Source organism: Eurosta solidaginis, chromosome 2 (assembly GCF_040869045.1).
Source record: "Eurosta solidaginis isolate ZX-2024a chromosome 2, ASM4086904v1, whole genome shotgun sequence".
In the NCBI taxonomy this organism is placed as follows: Eukaryota; Metazoa; Arthropoda; class Insecta; order Diptera; family Tephritidae; genus Eurosta; species Eurosta solidaginis.
In genome coordinates, this window is record NC_090320.1 from 225,629,725 (window position 1) to 225,643,048 (window position 13,324).

The 13,324-nt window shown below is 35.9% G+C and overlaps 1 protein-coding gene across 5 annotated transcripts in view; it reads left to right on the forward strand.

Moving 5' to 3' along the window:
• LOC137240644 (uncharacterized) overlaps nucleotides 1–4,133 on the forward strand; it is a 109,288-nt gene extending 105,155 nt beyond the window's left edge. For all 5 annotated transcript variants that reach the window (XM_067767145.1, XM_067767149.1, XM_067767146.1 and 2 more), the window contains exon 5: nucleotides 1,883–4,133. In XM_067767145.1, coding sequence (XP_067623246.1) covers nucleotides 1,883–2,092 — 210 coding nt within the window. In that variant the 3' untranslated portion in view covers nucleotides 2,093–4,133. The remainder of the gene's footprint in view (nucleotides 1–1,882) is intronic.
• Nucleotides 4,134–13,324: the final 9,191 nt, after the last annotated feature.

Genomic DNA, 13,324 nt, shown 5'->3' on the forward strand with positions numbered 1-13,324 from the left:
ATCTTATACATCCGATTATTCGGAGATTACGAACGGGATAAGATTATTGTTCAGCCCCATTCATGAAAGGTATGAAGCCTTCGGCATAGCCGAAGACAGTCCCATCCTTACTTGTTTTTGAATGCGATTATCTTGCAATTATTCTTCATATCTCATTCAAAATAAGATTCTACATAATAATCTTATTTCATCAGGGGAATAAAGCATTCGGAAGTGAGCTATACGAACCACTAATTCGCAAACAAACTTGACTGATATACACCTGCGACTGCAACATCCAACATCAGCAATTATCGTCTACATCTTAAAATACGGATACGACACGGGATGTTGAAGTCGTATCCAGGTATGTCAAGATGGTTTCACTTACCTGGGGTTCAGATAGGTCACAACCTTTGTATTGTCCAACCATTATGTATTTTCTGGGAAGCCGAAGGTGGAGAAATGGTTGGGGAAATCTTCGGTCAAATTTACATTATTTACATCTTGAAGAATATCTTTTGTAAAAATAATAAAATTTTTATATATTTTTTCTTAGCTTCATAATTGAAAAAATATGTGCATGTAAAAAAAACAAGATTTTTAATGAAAAGTAAAATATAAACAAGTATAAAATTCATTATTCAGCCAACAAATATATTCATAAAAGATTCAAAAAGCTGAATTAAAAATGACTATAAATTTTTGATCAACTAAAGCAAACACATTTGATTCAAATATGATTCCAAAACGTGATTGAAAAACTATATTCAGTTTTTGTTCATCGAAAGGTAAGCATATTTGAATATTATTTTTGTTGATTTTTATGAAATATTAAAATTTAATCATCAAAGGACTTCAAAAATGATTCCAAAAAGTGATTGAAAAATGATTTTCAGTTTTTGATCATCAAAAGTGTTCATATTTGATTATTTCTTTTGTTCAATTGTATGATAACTCATTATTTAGTCAGAAAGAGTAATCAAATAGTATTGATATGTAGACAAATTCAAAATTTATTCACTTAAATGCTGAGTGGGGACCATCCTTGGAAGGTTTCTACTGGGTCGTGCAAATTTGGTTGTGATCGGTAGATCTGTTTAGGACGCAACCCGATCTATACCGACATACATACATAATTTGAATTTTATATTCATACATAGATATATTCTGAATAAATAATTTTTGCATTGGGAATGCGATTAGAGAGGACAGTATGAAGAAAAATGTCTTTAAGAAAAGTCAAAAATAATGTTGCCTACATTTAGGCGAACTACTTATTAGGTTTCCATAATATTGTAACGAATTTAGGGAAATTTCGCTTATTTGCGACCATCTGCTAACGTTCGAATCGCTAAACTGTTGAGTAAATTACTCCAATATTCTGTATTGCAAAATGGTCTTTATTTAGATTACTTTGGGAGTAGTACTTCACAATTATACTTCACAACCAATAGCGTGTTTAAATCAAAACTGATTAGTCATGCCTCAGCTTGCGTTGCTTTTATATTCTCGGTTTCCTCGTTCACCCATTTCTCCTAAGGTCTAGTAATTTCGCGAACTTCATGCTTGGTTACCAGCCATATATATGTATATTTGTAGTGTGTAGCCTATGCGTGTGTATGTGTGAGTACTACTTCGGCTGATGATTACATGTGTTTGTGAGTATCTCTTCGTTGCCTTGTATTTATGTATGTGTGTAAATGATGATTGATTTGTTTAGAGTGGCAGCTTGCTTTATTGTTGTCGTGCCTTTATTTACTTAGTATCAGCTTAGTGATGCTAATATCCGTCACAATATCTCTGTCTATGTGAGAATGTGAAAGTAAATACATGTACATATATATATAGACTTATCCCGTTTTAAAAAATAACGGCGAATTTCTCTGGTTTCTCTTTGCAGGTATATTTAAAGCTAGAGGATGTGTTCACAACGGGAATTGTAGCGCAACAGCTTGGCATTAAGCGTGTACATGCCAATGAGTTCCTTAACAGACGTATTGCATTCAATCCATGCAATATACGAAAACTTATCAGTGTACATATGATTAAATCAAATGAACAATTTGATCTTTGGAAGAAATTACTGGATAAGAGTACCAAGTGTAAATAGTATTTAAGATTTTAGGTTATTAAAGTCGTGTAAAAACACATTAAACTGTATCTAGATTTAATAATAGTATTAAATTTTAAATATATATATAGGTAAGATACAAAACGTCATAGAAAGACCATGGAATATCTTTAAATTAAATTTAATATTTATGTCAAACGGTATATATACATATTAGGGTGGGTAAAATTTATTTTTGAAAAAAATGTGTCATGCTAATATTGTCGATGGGACCATAGGTCTGAAATGAATTTCGAGCCTCCCTAATTTTGTTAGAAAATTTTATATCCCAATCCGAATAGTGGCTCTCACAAATAAAATACATGAAAATAAATGTCAAATTCGGATTCGGATTGGGATATAAATTTTTGTAAGGAGGCTCGAAATTCATTTCAGACCTATGGTCCAATGTACAATATAACTCAGTATGACCCATAGATTCAGGAACTGGATGAGCACCTGAAGTTTTTTTCCCCCCATTTTTCACCATACAATTTGACCCGCCCTAATATACATATATGTATGTATCTATAATATGTGTGTACACATATGCAAGTAAACAACATTTAATGTGGCGTAGAAGGGTTAGATATAAATACAAACATATTCATATTCATATATATACATACGTTTCACATAAATACGAGTCGAGCTCCCGTCCCGCCATCGTCACAGGTAGGACATTTGTACGCTTAATTGCTGCCCAATTCTAGTGAGCTGAAAACGCTTGTTAGCTTTTTTCAATTGTGATTTTTTAGCTCTGTTGTCGTTATTCTATCAGTGCTTCGCCCCATTCAATTGATCATCAAAGTCCTCTAACGGCATTTTAAGGAAACTAGCAGTTTTAACCAAGGGATGCATCGTAACGTTAACTTTATCGTTTACCAAAGAAAATCAATCGTTTCTGTTGAAACAATTTAGATTTTTAATGTTAAGGTAATAAACGAAATAATATCATTTTTTAACATATACGAAGTCCAAACGTTAGCTTTTGAAGGCACGAGCAGCAGAAGCCGGTAGCTACCCCATGAGACACGCGCGCACAAACAACTAGCAACGTCTTGTATGACATGCAAGCAGAAATACATACTGTAACGAATTTAGGGAAATTCCGCTTATTTGAAACCTTCTGCTAACGTTCGAATCGCTAAACTGTTGAATAAATAACTACAATATTCAATAATGTAAAGTGGTCTTTATTAGACTACTTTGAGAGTACTTCACAACTAATTGCGTGTTTAAATCAAACAGCTTAGTCATGCCTCAGCTTGTGCTGCTTTCTCGGTTTTCTCGTTCACCCATTTCTCATAAGGTGTAGTAATTTCGCGAATTTCATGCTTGGTTACCAGCCATCTACATGTAAATTTGTAGTTTGTATCCATATGCCTGTGTATATGGGGGTACTACTTCGGCTGATGATGACATGCGTTTGTGGTATCTCTCTGCTGCCGTGTATGTATGTGTGTACATAATGATTGATTTGTTTACGTACATACTGCTTAGTATTGGCTTAGGGATGGTAGTATCAATTAGTGATCATAATATTCCTCACAATACGAATGCTTCTCGGCTGCTACAGCAGCAACAAACACAGAGATTAATTTTGTTGCTCCATTTTGTTTTTAACGTCAATGATTGAATTTCGTTTCGTTAATTTAGTTCTTAAAAGAAACCATGATGAAATGAATATTCAGGTGTTCTCTTCCCGTTGACGTTTTCCCTTAAAAAATTACATTTCGTAGGCTCGAAAATTATTTTTTTGGGTATGCGTAGTGAAACTTTTTCTTTCTGAGCCCAAATCCTATCGAAAAATCAATGGCGTGATATCGGTTAACTTTCGTCCATACAAATCGACCCAGTCTAATACACATACATATAATTTATCATGATTCAAAAGCCATGGAATACATAAGTGATGTACTTTATTTTAACTACATATATAAATAATACATGTTTTCATCATGAAAATCTGAAAAAAAAACTGAAGAATTTATTAAAAGAAATAAAATATCATATATATGTGTCAAAACATAACCTAAAATTGTAAATGTTTTTTTGTTTTAAAGTCGCTTTTCGCACGATTCAATTACTAGAGGTTTGTTCTCCAATGTTGACAGAGCGTTGACACTCCCAAATTTAAAAATCTGGACGGATTGCTTTTACGAAGTAAGTGAAACAGGGAATAATTCTATCCCCTTTAGCGAAAATTGTACTAGAAAAAGTACCTTTAGTAGTATATTCAGGGCCGCATTAACAGGTAGGTAGTATAGGCAGTTTCCTGGGCCCCCGATTTTATGGGGCCCCCGAAAAATTAAAAAGACTTCTAAAGTTTTATTACAAACATAAAACTCTAGAGAGTGAAAGAAAAATATAATCAGAACTGAAAATAAATTTTACTCAAATATATAAAACTCAATTGACCGCATTCAAAAGGCGACGACCGACAAACTAGACAAGGTTCCTAGAAAGGACATTTCCGACTCATTTGACAAATTGTATGAGCGTGCAAAGAAGTGTATCGAAGTGAAAGGAGAGTATATCTTAATATATAAAAATCAATTGTCACTATGTTTGGGGCCAATGGACTCCTAAACTACTGAACCGATTTTGAATTTGTTTTGCACCCCGTGTGTAGTTTGATCTAACTTCAAATATAGGATAGGTTATATCTCAGTTTATAGTCGCAATATTATTTTATTGCACATTTTTTTATTTGGTTATACATAATAATAAAATGTTACGTGTACGCACCGGCACTCACATTTTCTGGGGTGCGGATATACTTCCGTGTAATTGGTTGGTGTTTAATTAAACAACGTGCTTATCAATAACAAATATTATAGCGAATGATATCAAGTATAGCACACCATCAGGCCCGCCGATAGGGTGGTGGGAGGGTTTCTGAGGGGGCCGCGATTTAGAGGTACTATGACATTTTTTTTAATTCAGGAGAGTCTTTAGTTGTTCCATGTGCAATTTTTAAGCCGAATTTCAAAAGCAACGAGATTCTGCATTTCGTTTTAATATTATAGTGAAGTGTAAAAAATAAAAATCTATATATATGTATATAAAAAGAAAGGCTAAAATGTGTGTTAGTTGGTCGCCGGTGTTTGAAGAGATGTGTCGGTCGATTTTATTCAAACTTTCACACAAGTTGCGTAAACCTCACGCGGTGGTTACTACATAGATTTGGTTGCGATCGACGTACAGGGTCTCGAGATATAAGCCGAAACGTGGACCCGAGTACCTCTAGAATGTGTTTATAGAATATGGATAACAAATGAAAGCTGTTAATGAGTGCTTTAGTAGACGGTAATTGTCATACCCCTGGGTGACTAGGGTTTCGAGATATAGGCCAAAACGTGGGCCAGTGAATGCCTAAACAGTGTTTATACAATATGAAGCTGTTGATGAGTGCTTTAGTACAGAGTAATATATTTTCCAGAGACGGACTGGGACTGGGACTGGAATAAAATACATACCACCCTCTGGGCCAGGCAATAAAGGATGCAGAAGAATGAGAAGAAATTGAGAGAAGAGAAAAGAGAGGAGATTGAGAAAGAGATAGAATGAGACGAAGATGAAGATAGATGAAACGAAAAATACGGAGGGAGGAGTGAATAAAAGGATTAGAAAAAAGTGAAGAGGGGGGGGGGGGGGGGGGGCGGAGGGCAGAGTCAGACGGAAAAAGCTTATTAAAATGTATGCAGATAGGCCAAATTTAGGGCAGGACAATGTCTGCCGGGTCTTCTAGTTGAATAAAAAAAAAGTTTATAACTTTTCTTCAGTTGGAAGGTCATACTGGTGAAGGTCTAGCGAATCAAACTTTAAAGTTTCTTACTGAAGACTGTGGTTTAGATAATCAAAATTATAGAGGACAATAATATGACAACGCATTAAACATGTCCGGGAAGTATAAAAGTGTGCAAGCAAGAAGATTGAGTTTGAATGAGAATGCGATCTGTGTTCCCTGTTCCGCGCATTTCCTTAATTTGGTTGGAGAGCATGCTGTAAAGTGCTGTTTTTATGTAGTAGATTTTTTCGCCATTATGCATACATTATATAATTTTTTTCCGCTTCCACCTATGTTGTTGTTGTAGTAGCGATAAGGTTGCTCCCCGAAGGCTTTGGGTGTTATCGATGTCATAGTCCTCTGCCGGATATAGATCCGACACGCTCCGGTAACACAGCACTATTAAGGTGCTAGTCCGACCATCTCGGGAACGATTTATATGTCTACATTAAACCTTAAGGTTATCCCTCCCTCCCCACCCCCAAGTTCCATGAGGAGCTTGGGGTCGCCAGAGCCTCGTCTGTTAGTGAAACAGAATTCGCCGCGGATAGGTGAGGCTGACAATTGGGTTTGGAGAAGCTGTATATTGCGCTGGCAACCTGAAGGGTTGCGCTACACAGCCCCTTGAATAAAGGCTTCCACCTATCGTTGGGGCGTATTAAAAAATAAAATAAACAAGGAGAAAATGTTGAAGACATTGTCAACTACACGCTGGGAAGCACATTCGAATGCGACGAATGCAGTTTACGATTCATTTGATATCATATTAGAGGCTTTAGAAATCATTGCTGATGATGAATCACAAAATACTGATACTCGTTATGAGGCGACGTGTATCACGAATAAAATGCAAAAATTCGAATTTGGTTTCATGTTTATTTTATGGAAGTCTATTTTGACTAATATGCGTTCAGTGAGTAAGCCATTGCAAAGTGAAAAAGCAGATTTGCAAACGTGTGGTTTTTGTACGGATTGTTAGAAGAGAGTTCAGTTCCATTCCGTGAAAAGTTCCATGGCTTCGAGGAAAAAAGAAAATAATTATTACCTGGTGTAATAAAGAAATCATAAAACGCACTCGTCGTAGAAAAAACCAACTTAATGACGAAAATGCTCCAGAATTCCAGAAGTCGAATTTTCGCCTCGCGATGATTTTAGGACAAAAGGTTTACTCGAAATCATCGACAATCTTCACAGTGAAATAAAACGACGTGCGAAAGTGTATATGGAAGTTTCAGAGAGATTTGCATTTCTCATCAACTTTTCTCTAAGTGATGGAGACCTCCACGAAGCTATAAATAACTCCAGATACACTGATTCACAAAAAGCCCATAGTCATTTGTATAAGATTCTAATGGAAGATCAATTAGCCGATATATTTCCTAACACAGAAATAGGTCTTCTTGTTCTGCCGAACGATCATTCTCGCAATTAAAAAGAATCAAAGCTGCTGAAAGAGCTACAACGCGAAAAGAGCGAATTGAGATGTTAGGTATACTTTGAATAGAGTCAGATTTATTGAACAAAATCGATATTGATGATATAATTGATGAATTTGTCCAAAACAAATGTAGAAAATGACATATTTAAAATGTAGATAGTAATTTTATTGATATTATTACATTCTGACAATAAAATTTTTATGAAAGATATAAGTTTGTATTTTTAATCGAAAAAAGAAGGGAACGGACGTGAAAAAAGGGCCCCAAGTTGATAGTTGCCTAGGGCCCCGTTGAGAGTTAATTCGGCCCTGAGTAAGTAGTGATAATCAGCCCGATTCTAAACAAAAATTCCATGCGAGTTTTTTCCCTTCTCCCATTCCTCGTATTCTAAATAAAAATTTCTTGTGAGTTTTTTCACTTCTCCCTTTCCTCCTATTCTGAACAATGTTCGAAAAAGCGGAAACCGCTTATGGGTAAAAGTAGGTATTATGAATGTGAGGGAGATGGAGATTTCTCTGCCATTTCATAGGAGTTTTTTCACTTGTTAAATTAAAGGGAATGCATCAAAATAGTTAAAGGAAATTGGTTCTTTTAAGAAAGAACACTTATTTGTACAAATTTATGCTAAAATATGTATTTACATTCTACCACAATATTCTCACTGTTAATACAACAACAACCACAATAGTCTTTACTTTAAGTAGAAAAGTATATCAAAAGAAACAGAAGAGCTCTTGGTATATTTGATGCAGCCATCCAGAAAATGCGCAAGGATTTTTAAGAAGGCTTAAATAGATTTTGGCATATGGCGAAAGGCGAATTCAACTCGACTTGGACGCCAGATAATTGCTTTGCTGAATGAAAGCAGGCAACTCCAGCGGATTTGTGTTATCCCGCCGTCTTCATCTTCTTATGCTCCTCTGTTGATGTTGCTGTGGCACAAATTCATTACTCATTTCAGTGAATAACACATGAAATGCAATACTGTGCATTGTTTATATTTTATTTCTTAATTTCAAACAAATTTTCAACAATAATTAAACTTTTCAATTTTTTAAACGAAATAAGAAATGCGCAACGAAATTTCAATTCACAAAACAGTTGAGTTCGTAAATTCGAAATTCCTATTCCCCAATTATTCTTCTCCCTAGGAGAAAAGAATTGGCGGAATTTTTTCGAATTTTTAGAATTGGTCTGAATAAGTTTATAAATGCCAACAGGTTTGGAGGAACTAATTAGTTTTCTATTAAATATTTCGTGAATTGATAAAGAGTTATGTTGCTTTGGTCATTCTTTCAGAATTTGTTTGAAGAATGCCGTAAATCAGACCTCCCTATCTGAGCATAAGTTCAATGCATTTTGACATAAGAGAGAGTTAATGAAAAGCATTCTGAGATAAGGCGTTCGTTCTTCAACCTAATTCTGATATAGGTCGTTTTTGTGACAAATCCTGAAATGGGAAATTTTTGAAAAATATTTTGTGATAAGACTATTTCGAACTGGCAGCCAACATGGGATGATACTTTTCTCAGCAACCGTAATGAACTAACAAAAATAAAAGAAAATGGCGTATTGTCTTAGAACTTTATATTCCGGCCTTGACTTTGACAGAAGAGTTAAACTTTTGTGCGGTCCTGCTACATAAGGAGTGTTCATCTTCTTATTCTTAAATTTCGGAAAGCTCTGTTACGTAAAGTATTCATGGAAATGTTCCGGATAAACCGTTAATTTAAAACATTCGGGACACGTTCGTTTGATACTACCTTACGAGGTTCGAATATTCCAGATAAGTATATGTGACCTGGAATCATGAAACAAGTTTTCGAGAAAAACGCGTTTAAAGTTTTTTTTGTTTAGCTTGACTCTGTGGAGCGCCCGGCCGTTGTGAACGAATTTTGTAAATAAAATTTAAGTAACTTCCCGATAAGCTACAAGCTTGAAACTTGGAATATAGTTCAGAACCCGATGACAATTCAATAATAAGAAAAAACTCCGAAAAGTGGCGCATGGATCGAAATATTTCAAAAAATCCAATTTGTGGTCCGTTTTGGATTTAAATGCGATTTGTGAAAAAACTAAGAAGAATGAAAACTGCAGTTTGTTTCATTGAAAAGAGCGTAAAGTTTCCTATAAGAATCACTCAAAAAGGGAAGAACGGTATTTTTGCGAATTTTGGGAAATTCCGCTTATTTCAAACCTTCTGCTAACGTTCGAATCGCTAAACTGTTCAATAAAACACTCCAATATTCTGTATTGAAAACTGGTCTTTATTTAGATGACTTCACAATAGCGTGTGTTAATCAAACTGATTACTTATTACTCAGCTTACGCTGCTTTTATACTCTCGGTTTCCTCGTTGACACATATTTCGTTATGGCATCTCCATTATTTATTAATGACATTTTCAAGTGAATATAATAACTAGTCGTGTTTTTGACGTTGAACGATGAATTTCGAATCGGTTTAGGTTTCGTATGTTCATATGTTTACGAAAGTGTACGATTCCTTGGTGTTCGTACTTTTCATAAATTTACCTATGTTCAGCCAGATCATGGCATAGTTATAAATTCATCATAAAATTAAAAAAAAAAATTGTTTTAAGGAATTAGCAGCTCAGTACTTATCGGCAATTTGTAAACTAATTGCTTCCTATTTCTACTACTAATATTTTTTGAAAAATCGCAAAGAAACAACACAGTTAACAGATGTCAACTCGATTTGGGAGCAAAATGGCTGCAAATGTCAGCCGAGCAAACCTCTTGTGATTGAATCATGGCTTATCGTACCCGTGCTGCTGTATGGTGCAGAATCATGAACCATGACAACACGAGATGAAGGGGCTCAAGGAGTGTTTGAGAGCATAGTTCTCCGAAAAATTTACGGACCCGTACGAGTTGTCGATGGCGAGTACCGAAGTATTTAATGATGAGTTTTACGCAGACATAAACATAGGCCAGCTAACAAAAGCATAGCGGCTACTTTGGCTAGGTAATGCGAATGAAAGATGATGCTCTGAATAAAAAATTATTTTTAATCAGAACCCGTCTATGGAACCAGAAAAAGAGGACGGCGCACTTCGTTGTAAGGACCAGGTGGAAAACGATTTAAATTCCCTTAGTGTGACCAATTGGCGCCAGTTAACGCAGCGAAGAAGCGATTGACGCGACTTGCTGGACGGTCATAAACGTTTAAACGGTGAAGCGCCAATTAAGAAAGTAAGTAAGATGCCAGAGGGCGGTGTCCAGTGTAGTGTGCCCATTGTAGGCCTTAAGTCTTCTCTCTTTGGCAACGTAGTGAGTATAACGTCGTAGTATTTGCACATGATACTAGAAATTCGTCCACGCCTTTCCTGCTTGAGGGATCTTATGCAACCGTTGCCAACTCACTGGCCCGAACGAAGTCTCACCAATGTTTATTTGTATTGACGCTTCTCGATGAAGGTCTACGTAAGAATATCGCCTTAGTATTGACTCGACAGGTCTGCTGCTTTGTTCGCAGCTGCAATTTTCGCATAAAAGACACTACAGTGATCTGTATGTGATCTGATGTATTGCACGGTGTATTAGGTGATAAAAGCGAGGCCTCCACCATTACCCCGTGGGCCCGTAGACAGTGTTTATACAATATGGATACCAAATTAAAGCTGTTGCTGAGAGCTTTAAAGTAATTTTCATAGTGATATTCAATTTAGTCGCATCAACCTGGCAAAACTGATAAATATGCATGCGAAGCCGAATTAAAGACATGAATTAATAATACCCACATACCTATTTACATACGTCCTATTCGATTTGCCTGAAATTTGGTACACAAATTTACCTATATTAGCATTTACGATTCTTTTTGCCGGGAAGTAGACCCGAGATGGACTGGGACTGGGATTAGGACTAGGACTGGGACTGAGACTCGGAGTGGCACTGGGACTGAGACTCGGAAGGGGACTGGAACAAAATACATACCACCCTCTGGGACTGGAAATGAGGGATGAAGAAGAACTTGAGAGAAGGGAGAAGAGAAAAGAGAGAAGGAGACTGAGAAAGAGATAGAATGAGACGAAGATGGATATAGATGAAGCGAAAAAGACGGAGGAGGAGTGAATAAAAGGATCAGGAAAAGTGTAAAGGGGGAGGGCAGAGTTAGACGGAAACAGCTTAATAAAATGTATGCAGATAGACCAAATTTAGGGCATAAAAACGTCTGCCGGGTCTGCTAGTCTATACTAATATATATTTTGAAAGCCGTTTTTTCTGGAGCGCAAAGCTCGTGAACGGCTGAACCGATTGAGGTGAAATTTTGAGCGTAGATTTGGTGGTGGCTCGACATGGTTATAGGCTAAAAAAACTGCAAAGATTTAGAAACGTTTTTGAGAGGGGAGAGGAAATCAAAAGCGCCGGGAAAGGAGATGATAAATCGCGCACCTGCATTTATTAACTTGCGATGGGGATTGCAATTTTTTTTGGCTGTCTAATCGTTGACTATAATGTCACAATATCAGCTGTTATTTAAAAAATGTGAATTTAGTTTTAAGCTTGAAACACAATGCCGAGCGACGACGATATACATACGCCGCGTCGGGCGATGACATTTTTCAAATTACGCTCAGACATTTCGTCTACTTAAAACACAATGCCGGGCGAAATTGACGCTGTTTATTCAGAGTGGCCATTATTTAGAAATAAAGATGAAAAAAATAAAAACTTTTTTAATTCTCTGCTTTAGCACTTGACTGCTAAACACGCCCAAAATGTTAAAAAATTAACAAAACAAAACAAAAATTTTAAGAAAATAAATTAAAAATTATATGTAAAGAAAAAAAAACTTGTTTTTGGATATTATGTTTTCTTTTTTTATGCTTAAAAAATTGAACAGCAACAACCCTTGGGATGTTTGTCGTCATCGCCCGGCGGCGACGATAGAATTAAATCTATCGTCACAAAATGACGTCGCGTAAATTTCGCTCTTGGCGTTCATCGTGTTCACCTTCATCTAATTATGGGGATTCTATTTTCGACAAGGCGATGTTCGTCGCGTTTATTTCGCGGCGTCACACAGTGTGTCGTGTAGAACAAGCTAGTTGGACAAAAACAAAGTTCTTATTCCAAGTAAAGTGTAATGAGAAATGACAGAAAACAAACAAAATAACGGGATTTTTGCTTTTTTTTGATATTTTTGCTCATATATATTGAGTAATTGAAGTAAGAAGGCAAGAGTGGCCGTAAAATGCATTGATTAATTTGCAAAGTTCTTGTTGAATATTAAGCTTCTTATTTCTTTTAACTGAACACGTTTATCTAATTTTTTTGATGGATTCTAAGCTCGAAGGTAAGTAAAATTTTTTAATAGTAATTCTTTCGCTATTAGAGTATTTTCAATATATTTAACATTCCATTATTAAGAAGAAAAGGTAAAAAAAAAAAGAAGAAAAGGTATTTTTTCTCTCTATTTTTAATTTTAGGGACAAAAAAGTTACATACATCCGCGAACATCCGGGCTAAATTTTACATATGTTATAGTCGCAAGTATTCTCTAATAGTCGAAAGAAAACACCATTGCGAATTCTTTGCACATCTATTTTTAATTTTTTTTTGTAGATTTAGTTATCTCTACATATAAAATAGGATGTATGTACGTACCAGCTCCGACGAGATATTTGAACCTTTAAAGCTGATCTACAAACGGCAAAACCAATTCCCAGGTACAGGGAACAAACACGTAGCCATAAAACACCAAAAAAAACGCCCAAGGTCAACAAGAGCACACCAAAAGCAAAAAGGCGAAGATCACTGACTTCAACCTGCCACAACCTACCGCACCAGTCACCAAGGCATAAAAACAGGTACATACAAAGCAATCCTAATGCAGGTAAAACCACACAGGAACGCTACACAAAAGAACCCCATTTGGTAGCATCTACGCCAATACCTGAATGTAATATAAATACTGCACAACTGAGAACGATCAACGACACTTAAGATGGCAGCACAACAATCATCAACTATT